General features: G+C 36.5%; 1 protein-coding gene across 3 annotated transcripts in view; it reads left to right on the plus strand.

Annotated features, from left to right (window-relative positions):
* Cul2 (cullin 2) overlaps nucleotides 1–25,975 on the plus strand; it is a 75,683-nt gene that overhangs the window by 23,078 nt on the left and 26,630 nt on the right. For 2 of the 3 annotated variants that reach the window (XM_081741347.1, XM_081741348.1), the window contains exons 4-9: nucleotides 2,699–2,805; nucleotides 6,040–6,221; nucleotides 9,612–9,778; nucleotides 11,197–11,428; nucleotides 21,580–21,636; nucleotides 25,189–25,359. In XM_081741347.1, the coding sequence (XP_081597473.1) occupies nucleotides 2,699–2,805; nucleotides 6,040–6,221; nucleotides 9,612–9,778; nucleotides 11,197–11,428; nucleotides 21,580–21,636; nucleotides 25,189–25,359 (916 nt within the window). The remainder of the gene's footprint in view (nucleotides 1–2,698; nucleotides 2,806–6,039; nucleotides 6,222–9,611; nucleotides 9,779–11,196; nucleotides 11,429–21,579; nucleotides 21,637–25,188; nucleotides 25,360–25,975) is intronic. The other variant, XM_081741349.1, reaches the window with a different exon arrangement.

The following is a 25,975-nucleotide window of genomic DNA, read 5'->3' on the forward strand; positions in this document are numbered from 1 at the left end:
TTTCACTTCGAACACTGGGACGGACCATCGAAAGGTGGGTATAGTCAATTACCTTCTGCTTGCAGTCACAAACTAGGAAGAAACTATAGAACTGGGCGGACAAGAAGCCGTTAATAATGTTCGTGCTGCAATATTGCGTAGGCCATAAAAATCTGCTCGTCGTCATTTCCAATGTTTACAAATGTCCGATCACTTATTCAGAATACTGAACGAAGATCTCAATTTTCACCTTTATGAACTGCAAATGGTTCATGTAATTAAGCCTCGGGATTGCGTTTTACGAGAGCAGTTCTGCATAACAATGCGTGATCTCCTTCGTGAAAATCCAGAAATATTACACACCACAATGATCTCAGATGAAGCACATTGCGAGTATACAGTTCTGGAGTGAGGTAAATTCGCATGAACTGCACATCAATCCCTTGCCAGCTCTCGTGTCACAATGTGGTGTGATGTTACCTCCTTTGGGATTATTGGGTCTTATTTTTTCAAGGATGATACAGGTGCAGTGAACGCTATCTAAGGACTTCGTTATCCCCTAATTACGGATGTTGAATGTGGGTATGGACCAGTTGTGGTTTCAACAAGACGGAGAGACCTAGTAGACAACCGGAATTCGCATGACTTTCTTGCAACAGGCCTTGCCGGAGAGAGAGAGTAATGTCTCGTTATTGTGATCTCTCTTGGCCGCCACAGTCACCCAACCTCACATGTTCTGATTTCCTCTTTTGGGGTACTTCAAGCAAAAAGTATTCCGAACAAGCTGCACCACTAGTCGTGAGTTGAAGGACCGTATCCGAACTGCCATTGCCAATATTCCAGGCAGTATGTTACGACGAGTTATGAACAACTTCCAATGCCGCTTAGATGAATGTATTGTAGAGCGGGGACATCATTTGAACACAGTTATATTCAAACGGTGATTAATCCAATCAAACAATGATTTGCAAATTAACAACTGGCATACTTATAACTACTATTTGACATAATGAGTAATCAATAAAAGGCAGTTACTTGTACTTAATAAGTGTGTTATTGATAATACGCTATGAACGTTGCCGCACCCTATATATATATATACAAAAAGTTGATATATGTTTATATTGTATTTTATTGATATTATATATTAATCACGATCGTTATATGTTTAACTGCAGGACATTAATTCCAAAGTATATTTTGCAGTGTAGTTATCTTTTACAAGAAATTTAAGCCTGAACACCTCATTATATATTATATTTTCAAACTCAGTATTTCGGTGGTAGACATCAGCTTTGCATACAGAATGGTTGAGACTAAAGCGGATTAGGGTTGAAAATCAAATTCAGGAGGGTATTATTTTTGTCCGTTGTGCTTATTTATTGAGATAAGTCGATAATTCAAACACAGGAGCAAGTGTGAAGCAGTCAGTCTAGGTAATTGTGTTATTCAGTAATATTTAAAGTCTCTTTTGCATTTTAATGTTTTGTTCAATAGATTTTTTTTTTTTTCAGTTAACAAATTTGTACGAAAATTAGTATTGTAATAGTTATAAAACTATAAGTAGATGGACGTAGTTATTATCGTTGGTAGCTTACGTGTATTGCTACGTAGATATTACCGGTATTTAATATCATTTATCTTTGTTTTATACATTTTAACATGTTGTACAATATATATATATACATTTTTTTGTATTTAATATAAATATGAATATGGGATGAAAATAAATGTGAGAAAGACAAAAGCCATGGTGATTTGAACAAAGCGGTCGGTGTCAAATATATAGAAGTAGGAAGGGAGAAAATAGAACAGATGACTAGTTTTTGATACCTTTGGTAGTATTATTAGTAATGATATGAAGTGTGAACGTGAAATAAAAACAAGGATAGGAATGGGAATTGAGAAAAAGACTCATAAAATATTTCGTGTGGAGTATTGTACTGTATGGATCAAAAACGTGGACACTATGCAAAAGTGATGAAAAACGACTGGAAGCTTTCGAAATGTGGGTGTGGAGAAGAACGGAGAGAATTAGCTGGGTCGAGGGAGAAACGAATGAGAGGGTCTTAGAAATGGTGGGGGAGAAGAGAACAATTTTAGATATTATTGGAAAGAGAAGCAGAAGCTGTTTGGAATACTGGCTACGAAGGAACTGTATCATGAGGGACGTGCTAGAAGGTATAGTGGGAGGAAAGAGAAGGAGGGGGCAAAGGAGGCAACAGTTAATGGACAATTTCAAAAGATATATGCGTGAAGATGAAAAGGTTAATGAAAGACCGTGGAACATGGAAGCTTCTCAGTTGCACCAAGTGACCTGCCAATAAAGGCAGAATACCTATTGTGATGATAATATAATTAAAAAAAAAAGTGGAGATTAGAGAATTGGTATGGTTAGAATTTTCTTCATTGTTGAAACAATATATTGTTAAAGATTTGGATATCAAATTTCAACAATTAAGCCATTTCAACAATGAAGAAAATTCCAAATAAAGAATCGGCACTGATCGTTGCCTTCGATAGGTTATGAAGCTCCTTCTCTAAAAATTTGAAGTCTGTAGTTTGAAATTTGTAAGACAAATCGTGAATTTTCGTGAAAGTTAAAAAATATATGGGAGAGATACGAGGACTGTAGTGAAATCTATCGGCAAAACTTGTCTCTTTAAACCAACCTTAAAGTAAGCATATTTGTGTATTCACGTATTAATTTTACTTTCAGATATCTTAACCAACAGCATATAAAAAAACAAAAGCTCTCCGAAGCTGAGATTATTTATGGGAACATCGCAGCTGACACTCAAGAGCAGATGGAAATAGGAGAACTAGGTACGTTGGTTCTTTCCCACGGTCTCAAAACTTTATTTTCATCTACTACGAACTTTTTTTTTTTTTCGTTATTTCATAACAGTAGTTTGGAATAAGTGAAGTTTACTTTCGAAGTGTATTGGTTGTCTGTAACTTATGACTGTAAATGAATAATAATAATTTTTGTGATACTCGTAGAATGGTTACCTATGTATTAAAGATAAGAGTCTTTCAAATTATTTCTGTATTTGTCTATTCTTTTAGTTTCAAGTAAAAGATTTATAATAGTCATATTTTACGTTATGTGGAACATTAGTTTTATGTTAGTGAAATTGGCTCATTGGGATAATTTCCTGTATACTAGAATAACTTTTGTTCAATGGACGCTTTTTCCTCAATTTTCTTTATTAAGACGTTCATTCCGACATCTGACAGTAATGAAGAAGCTACGCTTTTTGAAAATCCTGAGTGCGCCACCGGCGGTGCATGCCATTCTTCCTTAGTTCCCGACGAGTGATACACGATCTTTATTCTGATATTCGTGGGTATAAGTTGTTTTTTAAATTTAATTAGTAAAAAAAAGTAGAACAGTGTTACGGACTTTCTATTATTATATACATCGTAGGCAATCTATGGAGCAAACCTGTAAATCTTTTAAGAGAAATGAACCTGATATTTATTGTACATAAAGTGTAGTTAGTATGACATCTTTTATAAAATAAAATACGTATGGAAATGTACAGATAATCTATTAATAAAACTTATTGAGTGAAAATTGTAAACAAATACTTTTACAAAATCATTAAAAACATTATTATTCACTAAAAAATACACTTTAAAAAAATTGGAGGTACGCTATTTTGTGGTGAAGTGAAAATAATGAACAGACTGTCTACTGAGTTACTTGCTTGGTTGTTGCTTTTTGAATTTTCTTAATTTTTCTCATTGAATCACTGAAGAGACATAGTGGGGTTACCTTCACAGGTATTGCAGTATGTGGAAACACGTTTTGCCAATTTTCGAGCTGTCGGGGTTGCCTTTTCCTGTTTCATGACTTCGTAACAGGATTTTACGTTTCAAGTATTTACTACCACTTTTTACAAGTATTTACACTAAAATAGCACCGTTATTACACTAGGACATTTACAACTACATTTACGCGTTTTATTTTTGTGTATTTTTAATTTTATTTTTATTTATTTTACTCTCCAACAATGCTGTTGCAATCTCCGAACGCAAACACAAAAGAACCAATACTTATTTTCTGTAATAAAGCTGCTCTTTGTGAGCATCCGCGAGACTTCTCGTCCAATTCTTTGTAAAGTAATGTCATCATGTAGGTATTAATCAAACTACCTGATCTTCAAATCGGAAAGATTTGACAAAATTATTGATCACTACCGGTGGCACACGTCGGCCCGCGCTTAGGGTATAATAAACACAGGCCGCCATGAGCCACCGGTAGGCACAAATCCAAATATGTGAAAATTTCAGAAGAATAGTATTTTATGTCCAAAAAGACACTTCAGAATGGATTGCTTCATAGAAACCCCTAATGAAATTTGATTTTTTTTTTTTCGAAGGTAACGCTTTTCCAACTGCGTTACTTTAATTATCTTATATTGTAGAACGTGTACCAGCGGTGACGTACGTTCGGGATGAACGTGTTAACACTTTATTGGGCAGTGTTGCTGTCAAGCAACATCGCATTCTATTGCATTGTCCGCACGAATTATAACTTCAGTGATCATTTAATTGTCATTATTGCTTTTATATAATATTCAGATACATAATTTGCGGATCGCTTCTTTAGATACTTCTAATCTTCGTCCACAGGGAACAGTCAAATTTAGTATTGTAGAAGCTTTATCTCCTACGTTCCGCAAAAGTTCTTTATTTATTTATTTATTTATTTATTTATTTATTTTATTTGTGGTTTCTTGCTCTGTAGCAAAATATTGCAAGGAAACTGTTGGTTATTACTGAGAGTATTCTTATGATATTTGACCATAATAGGGCAATGCTGCTCAGTACACATAAGACCTATTTTATGGCAGTGTTGCTTTGAAATAAACACCCTGTATTTTGTAACCAAAGTACAAAAATACTTTAAAAATTACTAAATTACGATCAGGAAGACATGATTGAACCATAAAAGCAAACTAAATATTTTGATGGTAATGCTATCAATGCTAGCCAATTAAAGGGTTAATATGGACAATAGTGTAAGTGAAAACATCGAAGTTCAGTAGATCCTACGTTGGTTGCTGTTAGGTGCTTGAACTGTAATAGCCAAAGGTGATGCACCTGCAAACAATTCAGTGCATTGGGTCTGAGTGTATGTCAGAGCGACAAGCTGCCATTGTGCAAGCAGTTGACGGAGTAGAAACAACTACATTTGCGTGTTTTATTTTTGTGTATTTTTATTTTATTTATTTTTACTAATTTTTTTAAAGCTTTCTGAAGTTAGTGTCTGCATTGCAGTATAGAGTTTTATTAAATTCAGTTTATTGAAATGAAATGAAGTCGTTTTAAGTTTTACGTCCCACGGTTATGCCGGTTACGCTAAAGGAAACGGTGATAAGAGATGATTGAAATGGTGGAATGAAGAAAGAGAGGAAACAGGAGAAGCCCGAGAAAACCCACCAGCACGGTGTTTGTCCACCACAAAGTTCACACGGCACGAGCTGAGATCGAACCAGGGATCCCAAGCACCGGAGGTGAACGCTCTACCACTGAGACACCGCGTCCCTCTAAATTCAGTTTATTGTATGTACATTTGTGTCTGATATAATTTCGAACACATGAACCTTCCCGTGAGAATTTACATATATTTATACATATTCATATGCATATTGTTAGGTTTTTTTAATAAGCAAAGGGGTATTTAACTTTTAAGTTAACTTTCCAATCAACCGCCCTAAATATTAGCAATTGCTATTAATAGTACGTGCCACTTTTATTTTTCTACTGTCAACCTTTATTTGGCTTATACTACAACCACAAACCATTATTATCAAACAGGAACCTTCCCGTATTCCACGAAATCTTCCAAGAACGTAATATTCGGGTAACAAGTACAATTTGTTGCTTTATTATGTAAATCGTTGATCGTTCTATAGTGTACTTTTCTGATCATTGACAGTTCGATTGAAATTTCATTTTGCATAAAGATATAACTTTCTAATAGAGAACGATTTTATTGTATTGTATTTCAATTAAAGATTTAAATAGTGCATTAACATTCTTTTCCAGGTCTTGATATTTGGAAAAGAAATATGATATATCCTTTGAAAGAAAACCTGGTTAACTTATTGCTGGAGGAAATAAAGAATGATCGAATGGGAACTGCTCGTCATGACGTTACGGATATAATTAAAGGCGTTATAGAATCCTTCGTTAGTGTAGAGGAGTACAAGAAGAAGGGGAACTTAGAGGTAAGTGAGTGGATTTTCTTTTATTATAGCGACTAATCTTCTGTCTGAAGTTATAGAGTTATTCAAAAATAACCATTGTTTACAGGGAGGTGCACTAGCGTCAAAATAGTTTAAATTGTTTTAAATGAAGTACAGTAGACTCCCGAGTATCCGGCCTTAGCTTTCTTTTATCGTAATTAAATGAAGAAGGCAAGGCGTTGCATTGGCAACATTGCCAAGGCATTGGAAGCGGGCATCTGTTACGATCCTCCTACGTGTCGTGTGCAAAATACAAGTTGTGACAGGAAAAGAGCAGCGTTCTGTTCCTTGTGCATTGTTTCGTCAGTGTGTAACGGACCTCAATACAGTACGCTTGCCGCTGTTCGCTGTTCCTGATTGTAACTGTACAGTATGTACAGTACTGTTTTCGTAAATTGTTCTTGGGGTATTTTTTTTTTTTTTTTTTTTTTTTTTTTTTTTAAGTGTACTACAGTGAAGATTTGAAAATGGATGATAAACGAAAGAGGTTGTAGTGACTGTGGAGAAAACTATTCATAAAAATCCGTCCTTTAAAAAAAAAAAAAAAAAAAAAAAAAAAAAATCCGGCCTGCCCTTCCACCACATTGGGCCAGATACTCGGGACTCTACTGTAAAAGGAAGCAGCTTTCTTCCTAAACAGAGAACTTAAGTAAGGTTAGGAAGCATACCTTATACATGTTTTGATTTAAAAGTAATCTTTAACAAGGGCCAGTTTAAAATGATTACAAATTTCACTTGGATTAATTTTGGTATACTTCTGTTAGTACTTGCCAAAATTTTCAATGGGAATTTTTATCTTGCTCAACGGCGTTGTCTTAAAGCGTCTACAGCAAACTAATCAGCTCACATGGCATCCATCGTCCTGGTATAAAAGTATCAACAGAAAAACGTTTCCTCTTATAGTTTAATAAATATAGTACCTCGATATTGTCACTATCAATAATTGCACTCTTGGAAACTTTGACTTTCACTGACCCATAACTCCTTGATATTGCTCAGAACTTTTCTGAATGGTGAAAAATTTACCGTATGATTGCCACCTTCAGACTGTAAACAGTTTTAATCTTCCACTTTCGAATAATGTAATGCCCTCAATAGATTTTTTAAAAAAATTATACTGTTTTAGGCTTATCATAAGTACCCAGTAACTATCCTTAGGTAGACCTAATCTCTTCAACCTATTTTTAGTAAGCTGTTGCAAATTTAGTTTCAGTAGGTTTTTCCACCGAAATTGTATCACAAGTAGATGTGATTGTGGCGATAGAGAATTTGATGTCCTACCGGCAATCCGAAAATTTGAACTATTTGTTATTTATTTGGAAAACACACAAATTGTTGTGATCCATTACCTATATCTCATAAAGAGCATTGTGTTTTACAAGTAATATAAAAGGAATTCCAGCTAATGTCACCTTACAAAGCTAATTAACCTGAAAGTAGGTTAACAATTCTCGTATTATTAGATTTGGCAAATATTCTTCCCCTTCCCGCTCCAAAAGACTTGCTGCTACTCTTGAGATAATGAGTTTCCGGTCTTTTCGACTACTTAAGTAATTTATATATAAACGAAACAAACAATTCTGGTATTTATTTTGTGTATCTACAGGGCGCATTTGGTAAGTAACATTCTCTAGGGTGGTAAATGCAAACAAGAGATAGTGACCTTGAGAAATTTGTTGCCACAGATTCAGCACAGGTGACACATCTTTTCAACATATTCACCACCGGTATTCAGACAATTGTCATACTGTGGGATCTTTTTTTGTATTTCGATGTCGTAAAAGTCAGCGGCATGGAAGTGGAACCAGTGCATGACAGTGGTGTTAGAAGACATGAAAATCACTCGGATCAAGATATACAGTGGGCGGTCAATCACGTTCCAATGGAACGATGACAGAAGAGCAGTTGTCATATGGGCCCTCCTACGCAAGAGAGCATTATTGTGCTCTGAGCAATTTTCATGTCTTTTTATACGTAAGAAATTCTTGTAATGCTGAGCATTTTGAGCGTAATGAACATACTGGTTTCAGTCTCAGTGGCTGACTTCTACGATATCAGAATAGATAAGTTGTGGTTCCACAGTATGACAGGTATCTGAATTCTAGTGGCGAATATGTTTAAAGGTAGTGTTACACTCCCAGCTATCTGGGTAACGGTTTCTAACCCCAGTAGAAGCTGTGGGGCATATGGACTGGCATCAAATTCGAATGGTGACTTAACACGTACCATTGTATCTGGGATAAGATATGGGAATATCTCGACGTGTGCTTGGCACCTCTATGAAGGCAGTGGCCGTTGAACAAATAGAAGTAGGCAGGGCTAGGATTCAACAAGATCCCTCGAGTATGCCTTGGGGCTCCCGGATTGGGTTGGACTCCGCAGGAAATGGTGGTCATACCATGGGATTCAGTAGCCTATGTGAGCTTATCTCAGGAAACTGGACAACGGCGAGCATGGGCGGGAGGTGCGATTACGTTAACGCTCCGGCACCATACTGGCAGAGCATGGGAGGACTGACTCGCTAGCAGTCCGCCTTCACCAAAAGGTAACTGGTAGGCACTCAGGACTTCGGTGTGGCCGCGCGATGGACGTATCCCACTCCCTTAGAGAGTAGGGGTTACATCGCTAAAGCAAGTCAAGCTTAAAGGACAAATCTGACAAGGGACAAGGTGCAATACGTGCATACGTCCAAGTAGGAGTAACCACGGGCCGGGTGTCTCAGTTTCAATACCGGTCCATTAAATACGTGCGTGCGCTATAGAGGAGCCAGCAAGAGAAGGTCTCAGACTGACGACAGCGCCGTTGCCACTAGTCACGTATCAGGTCCTTTTTAAGTGCATCTATAATCGCAGTTTAATTAATTGGTGTAAAACAGAGTGACCGCGGTTGGTAACATTAGCACCAAAGTAGGGGCTGAAATTCCCTCGGCATGTGGTCAGAAACTTCAAAGACCATATCTTGTTGGCCCTGCTATAATTCGTGGTGGTAGATTACTAGATCCTAATGTCACCTGTGCTGAATTTGTGGCAGTAAATGATTCAATAATACTTAAGTCTTCTTTGTATTTGTCCACTTTAGAGAAACTTACTTGCTGGACGCGCTTTGTATTTTGAGTTGAGTTGATTTTGAGTTTAACGTCCCGTTCAGCAGCGAGGCCGTATGAAACGTGGACCTAATGATTAACATGGAATCTGAACCACATGAGCTCCCGCCGGGCATTGAACTCAGGTCTCCCACGCCAGAGGCGCGTACGCTAACCGCTTAGCCACGAAGGAGCTCGTGCGCCTTGTATTTTGTTCTCATGTCTATACAGTTATTAAAGCAATGTATGTTAATAAAGTAATTTAATTGTGTGGTTTGTTTTACTTTCAGCTTTATGAAACAATATTTGAAACACCCTTTCTGCAAGCGAGTGGAGAACACTATAAATTGGAGGCAAGTCGATTATTGCAAGAGTGTAACGTATCACAGTATATGGAACGAGTTATTCAGAAATTAGACGAAGAAAGTCTAAGAAGTCAGAAATTTCTTCATTCTAGGTAATTTCTAATTATTATTCTTTTGTACTTAATGTACTTTAGTCACTAGAAATGGGTGCACAACACCTACATTTTCTTTTATCAATAATTTGGAAACTAGTCTACCCTTCTATTTTAATTCAGTTTTCTGTGAAGAAGGGCGGGGGGGCACTTAATTTTGTCTACCCTTTTCTCCAGATTTTAATTTATCACAAAAGCTAATAACATTTTGTCTGTATTTCTCACCTGTCTTTTTTTTTCCTTTTTTCTTTCATCTACTTAATGACATCGGACATCAGGCAACAACCACCAACAACCCTGTGAGACAGGGCTCTTATGTTGTGAAACGGACAATATATGTATAATTTTTTTTTTTTTTTTTTTTGTTAATTCGTAATAATATTGTATCACTTGGTCTGAACCAGTCATACAGAGCCATCTACACTTCTCACATTTATGTATACATATACATCATTTACCGTATAGATCTGGTATATACAGGGTGGCTCAGAAGTACGTATACAGTCCCATACTGATCAGCTCACCGTATTTCGTATAATTTCTTATTATTATCAAACAGGTAGACCTAGTTTCTTTATCATTTGTTCTTAATGTCTTTTTACTTATACTTTAAGCTCGGAACAGCAGAACCAACTAAACCCCTAAACTAGAACGTTATATTTGATCAATACAGGGGCGTATACCTACTTTTGGACCACCCTGTGTACGTATGGATGGATAGTTTACACTGAAATCTATTCGTTTCTTGTTCTTTTCCTGGGGTCATGGTGGCTCAGTGGCCTACCGCTTACCTCTGGTGCGTGGGGGTCCCTTGTTCGATCCCCAGTCAAGGAAGTTTTGGTGGACAATATCGCGTTCGTGGGTTTTCTCGGAGTACTCCCGTTTCCTCCCACTTTCTCATTCTGCCATTTCTTCCATCATAATTCACTTATTCGTTTGTTTTAATGGTCGTCGTCTTTAGCCTTAAAGGCCATAAACGTAGGACGTTAAAATGAAAGATTTTATTTCTTCTTCGTGTTCCTCCTTTTTTAATTTTTTTAAAATTCTTGATTGCGTTCACTTTCTCTGATGAAATGTTATGGGGGCGCGGTGGCTCAGTGGTAGAGCGTTCACCTCCGGTGCTTGGGGTCCCTGGTTCCACCCTGTGGACTTTGTGGTGGACAAACACCGTGCTCGTGGGTTTTCTCGGGGTTCTCCCATTTCCTCCCACTTTCTTCGTTCCACCATTTCACTCATCTCTCATCATCACCGTCTCCTTTAGCCTAACCGGCATAACCGTGGGACGTAAAACTTAAAGATTTCATTTCATTTTTTCTGATAAAATGTTATGTTACGTACAAATGATAGTCTATGTGATTTTGTTTTATATATTTAAAAAAAAAAACTGAATGTAATAAATTTTCTTTCTTTTTTGACAGTTCTTTCGGTAAAGTGAAAGCAAAATGTGAGACGCACATGGTAGCAGATCATAAAGAAGTGTTGGAGCAAGAGTGTCCCGAGATGGTGCAGCAGGAGAGGAAAAACGACTTGAAAAACATGTACACCTTACTACGGCCAATCTGTGCAGGACTGGAAAAGTTTACCGGAGAAATGTTAAATCATATTAAACACCAGGGACTCGAAGCGGTGGCAGGATTGAAAGGGGAAAATGTGAGTGATATAAAAGTGGTGAAAACAAGTGCTTTTAAGGAAGGGGGTGGGGGAGCCGCATCCAAATATGGTATTTTAAGTTGTTAGTGTTTTGTGTATGTATGTTTTTCGTTCTCTTTCGTATGCATGTAAATACAAATTACGTTGTCACACTTCTAGCAAAGTTAAAGTGTATCTTCGTTAAAAGATCTGTACTCACTCTAGGGTTGCCAGATCTTAGGTTTTTCTGGCACGTTTTATGTTATACATTTTAGTTATTATTATTATTATTATTATTATTATTATTATTATTATTATTATTAATAATAATAATAATAATAATAATAATAATAATAATTGAGCTGAGCGAAGCGAAGCTCTTATACTCGGGTTAGCCGTTTGGTTGTCCGCGAACTCCTCCTAGACCGTTTGGCCGATCTCAACCAAACTTAGCACGCTTATAGAGTATGTCGTGCTGAGTGACAACATAGGTCGAAATCAAAAATCCGATGTACCATCGAGGAATAATCACCGAAAAACGCTTCCTCCTAGACCGTTTGGCCGATCTCAACCAAACTTAGCACGCTGATAGAGTATGTCGTGCTGAGTGACAACATAGGTCGAAATCAAAAATCCGATGTACCATCGAGGAATAATCACCGAAAACGCTTCCTGATTACGTAGTTTAAGCTCGCTCAGCTCATTTCATTGCAATAGGGTATATCCATTGCATTCCTAGTAATAAGTATTCTGCCTTTCGGTAGGTTCTGGGACTAGTGAGGATTTTTTTTTTTCAATTTTAGATTTGGGCCTGGAAATGTTTCTTCCACTTTTCTCGATCTTCAGCTTCCTCTTTTAACTCCCAATATTTTCTCCTATCGTTCAAATCATCGGTCAGCTGTTCATCTTCCTATTCCTCGTTTCCCTTCCATCTTTACTTCTATAGCGGTGTGAAGAAAACAATTTCTTCGCAAGATGTTTTCAGTCCAATTGGCCTTTCTGCGAAGGATGGTGGCTAGAGTGATCTTCGTTTGTTACTCTCTCTGTCCACGAAGGACACTTTAGTTGGCCCCGTAAAATGGTTTCTTCCTTTTTGCGTTTTTACATACTATCTAGCAGACACTCCAACCTTATGCTGATAATTTGATTTTAGCATCTTAGTCTTCGACTGTGAACATCGTATTGAACAAATAAGTTTTGATCCATTGTGGTGTATAAAATATCAGAAACTTAAGCTACATTGAATTAATAAAAGTAGATCTCCAAATGCTTGTAAACTTCAATATGTACTACAAATATATTTCAACGTATAAAAAGGGATGTGGGTCTCTTAACGAGATGCAATCATCATTAAAATTCAACTAAAAGGCAGAGAAAAATTTTTGTAATATACAGGGTGTTTCAAAATGAATATCGGGATTTTAAAGCTTAGTAGTATTTAATACGTTTAACGTACAATTGTAAATAATATATCAAATGAAAGCGCAACTCAAACAGTTTTTGCTACATGTGTTTAATGCAAGCACCATTCGTAACACGGCACACATGGGGTCGATAGGCGAGTTTTTCCCAAACTTTGATCAGTGTGTTTGGAGTAATTGGTGCAACAACTGCTTCAATTTTCTTTCTTAAATTCCTCAATTTCCTTAAAATTCTCCACACAGGCGTCACTGGAAATGCTAATTCACGACTAGCGTTCCGAATTGATTTCTTGGGGCTGTGCGTGAGTGACTCTTTCACTCGTTCAACCCGTTCTTCAGTCACTCTTGCTCGTCCCGTACTCTTTGCTTTGCACGACAGTCATGTTTTACCATCTACGGATGTTAATATCACTTGGTGGATTGCAATTGAATGTAATATGGAAAGCACGTTGAACTGTAACTACAGATTCAGTCTTTGCAAGGTGTAAATCACAAAAAGCTTTCTGCTCACTAGTCGCCATCTTTGCTACTAGCGCTTTCTAACGGCATACAAAGGAAGCAGTTCATACAAAACTGTTTCAGTTGCTCTTTCGTTTGATGTATTATTTATGAGTTAATTGTAATAAACACTACAAAGCCTTAAAACCGCGATATTCATTTTGAAACACCCTGTACTTGGTTCGTTGAATTTGAATGTAGCGTCTCTTTCAGTACCGAGGTTGTATGAAACGAGGACCTTCGACTTAACGTGGAATCCTCCCATCAAGAATTGTAATATAATTGATTTGTGTTGCAGTTGTTTCTAATGCAACTGCTCTAGTTTCTATCAAAGTTATGCTGTGTCTCGTTGTGAAATCATATATCTTGTTGTATGTAAATCCTTCCATCTCTTTTTCCCTCTGATAAATCTGGTAACCCTAACTCACTCCGATTTTAGAATGTTCCACTCGTAGGCATACAACAGACTTTTCAGAAATTTGAAGTTAAGACAAATAGACTGTCACTCATTTTCGAAAATTTGTAAATTAATAGTAGAAATGACGAGTTCGTTTTTTGTAGAGAAAAGCAGAGGTTTTACATCCTACCATTTTAAAGAGATTTAGAACTTCAAATGTAACACCAATCTTGATAATGGGTGGTTGTAAAGTTGATTCTTATATCACATGATTCAGCAATTTGGCTGTTATCTTCCTCCTGGAAAATTGTGGAGATTACTGGTCGAGATTATTATATCTAATCAGTATTGGCTTAATTTCTTTTTCTTCTTTTTTTTTTTTTTTTTTTTGATTGTTGTGTTTGACAAGTTCTTATTCAGGTATTTTTTGTAACGCGGATTACCAGGGGGGAGGGATAATTTTGTACCCACCTGGTAAGATTAAATATATCTCGGAAAAGAAAAAAATTAGAAACTCACAAAAATCTACAGAGACTAAAGTGAGCAGTACATTAGATAAGACTAACAACTGTTTATTATACTCCCATCTAGGAGTGATACTTCTAAATGTCAGTCACGGGGGAGGACTTTGTGCCCACCAATTTGAAATAGCAAATTTATGAGATACACTGACATTCAATTTGCACCACTGTAAGGTATGCGCTTTAGCTAAACATGTTGATCAATAATATATTTCTTTTACAATTTTAAAGAAACAATTAAGACGAGTAATTACAAAAGGACATACTATTGTGGGCACAAAGAATCCACCCACCCGTTGATAGTGCGAGGATTAAAAATGAAATCGAAGCAATATTCAAATTTTTTATTGTTTGCTTGATGAAGTTTACTGTTCTTTTTGAGCACCGAGGCTATATTTGACGGGAACCTACAGTTTTAAGATGCAATCCGAACCACCATCGTTCGTTCATTGCTCTCCTATCGGAATTCGACCCCGTGCACCAAAATCGCTAGCGCCAGCCATTAGACTAGGCATATTAACATGAATTAAGGTCTTCCAATGGATCCAATTGTAATATAATTAAGCTTAAGCTCTATATTATTAGCATCATTAACATTGTCCAAACCTTAGACATAGCAATCGCTAGGTGATATTGAGTTAAATAAAATTACATACTTAGGAGGCTGATATACTAAAAATAATACAAAATTTACCAGTTTTCTTATGCTTGTGTTTCATAAGTGAAAGGAGATAATGAAATACAACTTACCACAATCGTAGATAATGTTACTCTACAACAGAAAATATGAACCTGAAGAATTTTCAGTGTTGCCATGCATAGAAATTACAGTTCTGCCAGAATAACAACTCCCCCCCAAGATCTAAGTTAAGACAGCGACTAGAGGAACGAACTCAACTGCATTTGATTATGTATCATGTTGTATTGGAATCCTGTGAAAATAGTTCTTTTTAGTTTGTAATAAACAAAATAGTTTTAACATGCAGTTATTAAAATTAAATAATAATGTTATTTTAAAAGTAGCAGATTAGTGTTCGATTCAAAAACAAAATGTTACTATACTTGTCATTCGTGTGCCATGCTAGCGTCTACTGAAGTACAGTTTCTACAATACATTGGTGCATATTCAGTTCAGTAGCAACATCACTATACAAAAAGTACTTTTAAAAATAAATCCCACAAAGTCTTTGGCGTGGGAGACGCGGGTTCGATTACCGGTGGGAGCTTATGTGGTTCGGATCCCACGTTAATCAGTAGGTCCATTTCTCATATAGCCTCGCTGCTGAACGGGACGTTAAACTCAAAATTAACTCAAATTCCACAAATCAATAAAATTAATATAGATGAAACCGTGCATTGGAGGAATGAAAAATCAGTGTAGGCATTGGTAATTAGTATTTTTTTTTTTTCCAGTGGTGTTAATATCGAATTGAAGATGCACCAATGAATTTTAGGAACTGTTTTGAAGTAAATAATAGCGTGTTACATGAATTATAAGCTATATTAATTTATCGTTTATGGAGTCAACACTAATTAGTTTTATTTTTTTTCAAGCCGTCGTATTTTATTACTTTTGTAAATAGTCTACAGTTCTTTTTCGTAGTGATGTAAGGTAAATGTGAGGATGCGATCTTGCATGTACTTCTAGCGCTGAGGAGGGGAATCACTTAATTCTCGTAATATATATCAAACTGTAATTTACGATTGACAGTTGCAATGGCGGACATAATATATTCTCCAGTTCTTTGTTAGATGCATGATTTACCAATGCGGAAACATATGACAACAGAAGACGCCGTGGTCCTTTCCAAGTTTCATAAAAGAGGATACTGTCATTGCAATTTTACTTACAAATAGTTTTTTGTAGTTTATAGAAGAAATAACACTTTATTTAGAAGAGAAGTTTGTCAAACATAATAAAGAAGAAACCATTGCGCTTAGTTTACAGTAAAGAGGGTTCTGTTCAACAAAATACTTGGTAGTAGTTGAAATGTAGTGTCCATTTTTAACACCGAGGCTATGTGAGACGTGGGCTTGCAGTGGAATCCTAACACTATAGTGTATTCAAATTCAACTGCTCTCGTTCAGTGAATGGGTGTCGGGATTTCGTGTACCAAAGGCGCGCGTACTCGCCACTAGACGAACGGGGAGGGGTTTAACACAATACTAAGAGTAAGTTGTAGGTATAATAAATAGTCAACTAATAATCTTCATTATTCCCTAGAAGCCAAGTTGCTGAAATAGTTTTTATATAACAATTTACTTTGCTATATAACATCAATTTAAAGGATGGTCTTAAATCTAATTTAAAAATTCGTGCATGCCCAGCTTCGGAATATGTTTATCTGAAATGACTTACTTCATAGGTTTCCCGGTTCCCATTCTCTAGTCCAGGAGGTTGGACACACATTTTAAAAAGATAAGCTGGAGTTCATAACTGATGCATGTTGCAATTATAAATAAAAAACTTGCCTAATGCGTGGCAGCTGCCAGCCGTTGAAACTGTCTTCAAAAGTATTGCTCAAGAGTTAAGACGCATTACGCAAGCTTAGAGCTTCCGGCGTCCTGAACTTACATTATCTGTCCCCTGTAATTGTTCAAAAATTCCGTATGCCCTAGATTTTCTCCAAAACGTAAGTTATATCATTCGTGCGATTTAAAAACAGCTTCTAGTAGTCATCGATACTCAACCAATAGGAATAATGTGCTTCCTGTCAATCACTTTTCGTGAGCGTTGACCAATTATTTAATTAATTCTGATGTTTCAGCAAAAAGCAAATGCATAATTGTGACGACAACAATGTAAATTTTCATAGGGAGTCCCGGCTTTTTATTCTGGAAATCTGAGAATTCCTTGTAAGCTTTGTCTTTGTAATTGCACAAAAACAGTTGATAGCTAGGTTGATGTTAGCGCCCCAGAAGAAAAATACCCCCCCCCCTCCCTTTATTTATAGTTTCGAAAAGGCATAGGCGTATTATCGTTGGCACAATAGAGTTGTATAAATCAAGGACATAATTAAAAGGATTTTGTTGACAGTTGAAAAGTTACCAATCAAAATGTCGTAGATATGAGTGCGATTATTATTATTATTATTGAAAAGTGTCGAAGTCATATTAGCTCAAGACTGTATATGTAAAAGTAACAAATATCTCACACTTTTGAGAGTGTTTGCCATGTTATCAAATGAATTGACGAATAAGATTGTGTATCCTATAATAATAATAATAATAACATAATAACATTCTAGCACTCACCCAGAGCACCCATTGGAACAAACCATCCACAACGGTTTCAACAATATATTTTCGCTGTAATTTAAAAAAAAAAAAAAAAGTTACTCGAAGAATTAAATCTTGGACACATCATCTTTCATGTAGAAATAATGATTGTATGTTGATAAATAATTTTTGCGAGATTTCCTTGTAATATATGCCCAATCTGTATACAATCTGTATATTGCCGGGTTTATTTCTGGAGTTGAGTGTGCTTTTCTTGAATTGTTCAGTATTTTGGAAAAATGTGAAACCTACGAGTGGAACACAAAAAGGTCTCACTACACCCGTCTTGTTCCTTGTTCTAAAGTGCATGTTTGCTTGAGAGATGCTGTTCTGAATTGAATTAGGAAGGTTTTCTTAAAGTTTATGACACTAGACGCACAGAGAAAGACGTCGTAGATAAGTCAATTGTTAAAGGTTGCAGTACTCTAAACTTATTTTAATTTTAGGCCCACACGTATGCTCTGTAGGCTAATAACAGTCCCATGCGTATGTTTTACAAGTAGGGCGTCGCATATTTTTTGATACAATTTTGTAACATGATTTTTGTTAATGCTGGGTAGTTCAAACTAATAGCATTTCGTGAAATGATATAACGAAATGGTGGAAGTGTAGTCAGTGGTTGAAAAGTCTTTCACATGGTAGATGGCTCTGTAATTGCACTTGGGAGTCAATGCTCTCAAGAACTTTGCTGGGCAACGAGGTTCATTCTATGATAAAATTATGTTCAAATATTTATTTATTGATTAAACTGTATTTGACTAATATTATTATACTAAAAATTGTAACCCAATTATGAATTAAGGGGCCGCGGTGGCTCAGTGGTAGAGCGTTCACCTCTGGTGCTTGGGGTCCCGGGTTCAAACCCTGCTCCCGCCAAGTGAACTTTGTGGTGGACAAACACCGTGTGCGTGGGTTTTCTAGGGGTTCTCCCGTTTCCTCCCACTTTATTCATTCCATCATTTCATTCATTTCTCATAATCACCGTCTCCTTTAGCCTAACCGGCATAACCGTGGGACGTAAAACTCAAAGATTTCATTTCATTTTTCCAATTATGAATTAGTCTGCAGCATAAATATAGGATTTACTAGTGATACATAGGGTTGTCAGGATCTTGTATATACAACACTGTCTTGTATGAAGGGTGTACAGGAGGCATTTGTCCAGTATTTTCGTACTAGTACCTACGATTAAACTTTGAAGCCGTGCTAAAGAGGACATTCTCTATGCTGCTGCATGGAAGAGTTGTATCATTACACCGGGGTGCTAGTCGCAAATAATTCGGACCCTCTGAACGACTCTTCTGGATAAGTAAATGAGCCGTGGATCATTCCTCAGAATAGCAGTCGCAACTACCAAAATTGCAGCATCCAGCACATTTTCATAGTGTGTGGAGTGAAGGAAGGGGAAAAAAGACTTAACCTGACAACAGTGGAATCCATATTGCTGTGTTTAATGAATTTGAGCATTATTTGCAGTGAATTTCATAAATGTGTGTTCCAGGGCAAATAGTTACTGAGAAATGTCAATTCAGCATATAAACTCACTACTGAAGATAGTGAAATATGATATTAATTAGTGTTGGAAGTGGTTTTATGATGATGATGAAGTACCTACTAATCAAAATGATTAATAGGTCAACACTAAATCATGATCAAAGCCATTAAATCCACTTTTAAAAAAAATATTGAAATTTTTAGGTGTAAAAATAACTTAACGTAACGCATGTACGTTTTGAAATATGTTTTATTTATTTGTTTATTATCTAACAGTTCGTGTCCTGTATTTACAATGCAGAAACATGTCAACCTTAGTGTTACTTAGTCTTTCCATAAACTAAGAATCTAAGAATTTTGTTTTTCAGTGCTTATTTACGTGAGTTAATTGCACGAGAGATTTTTCTTATAAAACTATCGGAATTGCTTGAGAGATTTTTCTTACAAAACAATGGGAAAAGATTATTATAACGTATTTATAGATGGAGTAAACAGCTGATTTTATATTACATCAATTTTTCTGTAGGTGCGAATTCAATAAGAGTGAAGAATACAGAATTGGATGGAGAATCGACCCTGGGTTTCCGGCTTACCATACCGATGTGTTAACCACTATGCTACCCAGCGTGCTGGGTGGACAGCCGTGCATTCTATCACTCTTGGAAGTCAGTGCTCAAACATTCATTCCAAGCATAAAAGGAACTGTGGTACAGTTCAGTTGCTCAAGAAATTGACTGGGTACCTTAATGGTGAATGCATCGGCCTGGTAAACCGGAGACCCGGGTTCGATTATCGGCCCAGTCGTACACTTTTTGCACCCTGTGAATTTTATAGAAGAAACTTCTCGTTTATCAGGGTGCAGAAGGGACGTAGATGACCGAATGTGAAAAGTTACTAGGGTACTCCAGCAAGGACGAAGATTTAATTGAAGTGTGAAACATCTCATATGGAATATGAACACTTACGGAAACTAGAGTATTTGAATAAAGGACGTACTTCGCAATCATAATATCCTACGCTGTGGAAACATCAACAATGATTAAAAGAGAGAGGTGCAATAAGGTTCCTGGGAAATATTCTCTGTAAAATATATTTTTAAAAAATGAATAGAAATGAAATAATCTGAACTACACTCAACCAAGTGAGTATGTGAGAAAGAGTAGAAAAATCTAGATTGTGCGATAGAGACATTTGGAAAGTATGAAGTAAGTACGTTCCTACAAGAGTTTTTACACATGAAAACTATAGGAAAACAGCTACAAGTAAGACTAAGGAACAAGTAATGTGAAAAGGAGAATACTTTTTTAAGTGATATCTGGAGGAGAGGCTTCTTACTACACATAAATGTCTCAAAAGCTCCAAAAGTGTTGAAGCTGTATCAATCACCAATAATTTCGAAAGTCAAGTGGACGTCTTTCCTCCGAATATGTGCATTATATATAGGGTGTTTCAAAACAACGACAACGGTTGGAAGGTGATTCTTGACACCAAGATAAGATGAAAAGTATAGACTAACCTGGGTGCTAGAAGGGAGTTTGGCTACGAGCATATAATTTGAAATACTCACTAACTACCTCTATAAAAATTGTTGCAGAAGTACCGCAAGATAGTGAAACATGAATATTTGTATACTACTTCTAAATAAAATCTTGATCCGACTATGGTAGGTCCCATAGTATTGGAGCTATGGACCTCTAAAGTTTTTTCATATTTTCGGCAGCCTATAACTCTGAAAGGAAGCATTTGTGCACCCAGGTTGGTCTACTTTTTGTCTTATCTTGGTGTCAGGAATCACCTCCCAGATGTTGTCGGTCTTGTTTTGAAACACCCTGTATATATACGTTGTTTCTCTAAATTTTGAGAAAATGTACGTCACGTTTCCCACTTATTGAAGTACAATAAACATTTGTTAGAACTAATACTAAGTTACAATAACGAACTATTATAATACGAATAGTGTAGTGTAGTGAATGTAGAAAATTATTGAAATTATTTATTCTTGACAAGAAGACTTTGAACAGTAACAGCGAGTAACAGTTAATTCATATGAAATAACTGTAAGCTTTCAATTCTGATGAATGTTTATTATACTTCAATATGTGGAAAAAACCTGTTCATTTCTTTAAGTTGGAAAGGAACAACCTGCTTTCTAAAAACTTAATCCTCACGCTTGGAGGACAGGGAAAACCCCGAAACAAGTAACAAATGGCTAGTGATTGGTAAGGTGTGAAAAGTTTTGGAGCACTCGAGACGTAAATTTTTAAATTTTGAATATATGTTTTTTGTGTACTTTTTCTAATTTCCCTCATAACTCATTTCTCATAATCGTTAGCCTATAGGGTATAATCGTGGGATATAAACTTAAATAGTGAACAAAGAAAGAGATCCTTTGTCACCCGTAGTCATATACCTTAGAAAGAGAAAAAATGCAAAGTGCCTTAAAGATATTTTGTATAACACACGATAATTAGAGTCGCTTAGAGTGAGTAGCCTGTTTTTTCCTAATTTTTGTACATGTATAAATGTTCTTCTGTCTCTACCCTTCCTTCCGTGTATTTCCAGTTTGATGTGGACAGAGCTAGTAGTGAAAGCGTCGCTGAAAGAAATCCAAACACGGAGGTACAGTTTTTTTAAAGAATAACATTTCAAGTTTTTTATTACCCATAAGCGTTTTAGTTTTGTCAAAGTACTAGTTCTAATGTTGATTTTTTTTCTTCCTACATAGGTATAGCTTTTGACAATTCTTAATATGTACATGTTTCGATTTTGCGGTAAATGAAATTGCATTTTGTGCTAAGTAATTCGCCAGCTGCTTTATAGTGTATGCAGGTCTAAAAATAGAGAGCTGTAGCTATAATCTGTCTGACGTTTTAAAAAATTGGTTTACAGTGTATCGTTTGTCGTTTGTTCTGTATACGAAAGCTACTTTTTAGCACAAACATACTAAAGATAGTAATAGAAACTAGAGCTTTCAAGTCTTGAGTGGCTTGTTGACGGAGGTTTGTTTGGTATTCCGTAGACTTGAAAGCTGCCTCCTTCTACTGTCTTCAGTATGTTAGTGTCGTAAACAATTATATAATGTTTATATATATTTGTGTTGTATTTTGATGTATATGATATATTTTGATGTTTGTTCTGTGATTTGTTTAAAAGACACACAGGAGCACTACTTATTTTTGCTACGAATTTTGTAATATTTAAGATATAAAACATCAGAGATTGAATTTAACTCTCGAGGGTATTCTCCGCAACAAAAATGTATTAAATACTTCCATATCAATACCATAAATCAAAAACTCTTGTGTACCCTTAACAAAAAATAAACATTTTCTACGTGTTCCAATATACAGGTGTGGGACAAAAAAATCTAAAACGTTTGCAAAAGTGTGAAAATCATACCTAGTATGGTGTGGGGCCTCCTTTTGCGTCCAAAACAGTTTGGATCCGACGTGGAATGGACGTATACAGCTCCTGAATCGTGATGTGTGGAAATTTTTACCATTGTTCCTCCAAAACATGCTCCAGTTCCTTAAGGTGAAACTGGTGGAGGGTAATGAGACCGAACACGCCTTTCTAACTCAGACCACAATGGCTCAATGATCTTCAGATCTGGTGATTGTGGGACCCAGAAGAGATGTAATAGCTCCTGTTCATGCTCCTCAAACCATGATTTCACCGTTTTTGCAGTGTGACAGGGTGCCAAATCATCTTGGTAGATGCCATCACCATTAGGGAACAATATTTGGGCCATGGGTAGAACATGGTCCCCCAAAATGGCCTCATACACCTTAGCATTCATCATTCCATGCAGGGCTATGATGGGACCTGCAGAAAAACACGATATCACTGCCCATACTATAACAGAACCACCCCCATGCTTTACAGTTGGGAGCAGACAGTCTGTATCATAGGCCTGCGACGGTGTTCTCCATCCGTAAACACGACTGGTTTTTGGAAACAAGGTGAAGGTCGATTCATCGGACCACATTACGTGTTTCCACTGCTCATGAGTCCACGCCTTGTGGTCCTTGCACCACTGGAGACGCCTCTTTGCATTTAGTGCTGTGACTAGGAGTTTGGCGATAGCGGCCCTGCCATGAATTTTCATTTTATGAAGTTCCTGTCGCACTGTTTTCGATGAAACCGGGTTCTATAGGCCAGAATTGAGTTCAGACGTAATTTTCATTGCAGTGGTCTTCTTTTTAGCTGCTACAATCCGTTTTAATGCCCTCTGGTCCCTATCTGACAGGATTGTCTTTCGACTGCTGTTGTGCTTTGCAGACGTTGTTTGCCCATGAATTGTGTATGCCATCGTGACATTGGACACAGTGTCTTTCGATACCCCCACAATGTTCGCCACTGTTGCCACTGAAGCTCCAACCAGACGAGCACCAACGATCATGCCTCTTTGGAAGTCTGTCAGGTCGCCTATTTTACCGCACCACTTTCACACCACGACACTCATAGGTGAACTGGTTACTGCTGATGGAAGAGGAAGGTCCACATGACACACTGAAAACAAAAAAAAAAAAAAAAAAAAAAACGATCGGCAACCGCAACACGTGTTGTACAGTGGAGGGCCAAACTTAGGTGTCCTGTATGAAGTGTTTTTTAGATTTTTTTGTCTACCCCTATATATATATATATATAGGAATCGGTCTAAAAGACCGGTGCGAGTTCTCCCGAATTAATAATACGAGTAATCTATAAGTTTAATGTATTTATAATAATACTCTTACTTTTGTATCATTCAGTTAAGACAAACCAACTTTGAGAACAGCAAAATATTGGCAATAAATCTTATAATTATGATAAAATAACTAGAAAGGACACTTTATGTAGCAATAATTCATGAAGTTCACGTAAAGTCTTAAAATACTTCGTCTGCAAAGTATTATCTCTTAACTAGGTGAAAATTCATGAAGTTCACGTAAAGTCTTAAAATACTTCGTCATCTCTTAACTAGATGAAATGCCCTTGGAATGGGAAGAATATGTTTTTGAAAAATATTTGAATGGTATATTTGGACCTCTCCCCCTTTACGATACAGATTTTAATCAAATCATAAGGGTGATAACCTAGTTCAATCCAGGTGTTAACTATGTTCATAAATTCACTTTGAACTACTCAACCAGATCTTCAGTTTCTCTATTTTATGAATACAAAGTGAGAAAGTAAAATATTACCGATTATTTCTAATGAGGACTTTATGTACCGGCATTCATCTTCCTAACTTGAAGGACTCTGGGATACTCTGCATAAATTTTGAACTCTTTACCTGAGAATACGCATTTTAATTGCAGTGATGTGATAGAAACCCAGTTTGAGCTAGGCGATAAATATATTCAAAAGATCATTTGAAACTGTTCAGATGTTTTCCCGCGATGTGATTACAAACAAGGTCATTTTCAGTTTTATTTGTAAGGTTTAAAGGATATAGATTTATAGAGAAATAGCAGATAAAGAGTTGTGTTCACAACTTTGCTATACTGCCGTCTAGCGGTTGATACTTTGAATAGATAATCAGCCACGTTTTCAGACGGATATAGGAACAGTAGTTATCTGTATATTTTAATAAGCCCTTTTCTCTGCCCTGCCGTTACACGTAGTTAGTGATTTACGTCAAATCTTTCTGTAACCTCTCCTTTTTCTTCTACCAAAAATTTCTCGAACAGTTTCGCATCATGTTTCAAAGAGTCATGCAAAGTTAGGGATTCTTTTTTCCCACCAGTACCTGTAGAAAGTCTGTATAGGAAATCGTATTACACTTATTTGAGCGTAATATGAAGTAAACTAGTGTGGCCCCGTGTAGTATAGTCGCCAACGCCTGTGCTAGTGATCCCGAGTTCGATTCCCAGTGGAGATAATTGATCAAAAAGGTATAACAGTTTCTTCAGGCCAACTATACTGAGGGAAGTTTTCTCTGGGTTTTTTCCTCACACTCACTCCGCAAATGTCGGGATAGTACCTAACATAGATTTCAGGCCGCTTCCTTCCTTCTTCATCCCTTTCTTCCTTTTCCGGAATAGTGTGCTCGCCAAGGGGCATCATCCTTCATACGGTGATGGGCTTAAAGCCATGGATGCGGTAATGCCCATAAATTTATATAAATAAATAAATTGAAATCTAACTATTTAATAGTGCATAATGCGTTTTACTTTCTCTTTTCAGATTCACACACAATTTATAGAAAGCATGTTACGTGTACATAAAAAATACAAAGATTTAATCCAGGAGGTGTTCTCAGACGACCAATCCTTCGTAGGTGCATTAGACAAAGCGTGCTCATACGTGATAAACCATAAACCAAACTCAAAAACCCCATGTAGGTCTTCAGAATTGGTAAGTAATTTGTGGTTTTATTATTATTTTTTTTTTATTATTTTAATGACAGATTGAAATTCCCAGTATAAAATGAACGTCAATCTTACAAACCTAGATCTTAATATAAGAAGGCATAACAACAAATTTATTACATTACCAGCGTCCACCACAACTAATAGCAGGTACACAGTAGATTCATTACAAATCTGCACATTCAGCAGGTACCAAAGCAAACAGTTGAAAGAATTTCTTTTTACGTGCAATACGACTTACTCCCTTAAAAACAGATTTACAGAGAGAGATTGAATACCGGATGAAACTGATAGTTTGAATGGATACTCATATTCGCTATTAAATAGTTGGAATAATCAGGTTAAAAGGAATTTAAGATCTGATAAACCTGAAACCGACATAAAGGATTGGATTACCTATTTTCCCAGATTGACAACTCCGAGAGTTCTTAAAAGTAGCTCTAAGTAGTAGTATTACGACCTACCGCCCCCCCAGAAGTCCGTCCTGGCTCCGCCTCTGATACACAATACGGCTTCCGTACTTTTTTTTTTTTTTAAGTGTTAGAAAAGATCATCACTCAATTTAAGAGCTATTAGACAGATCCCAATAAAAAGAATCAGGT

This window comes from Thermobia domestica, chromosome 15 (assembly GCF_964235325.1).
Source record: "Thermobia domestica chromosome 15, izTheDome1.hap1.1, whole genome shotgun sequence".
Classification (NCBI taxonomy): Eukaryota; Metazoa; Arthropoda; class Insecta; order Zygentoma; family Lepismatidae; genus Thermobia; species Thermobia domestica.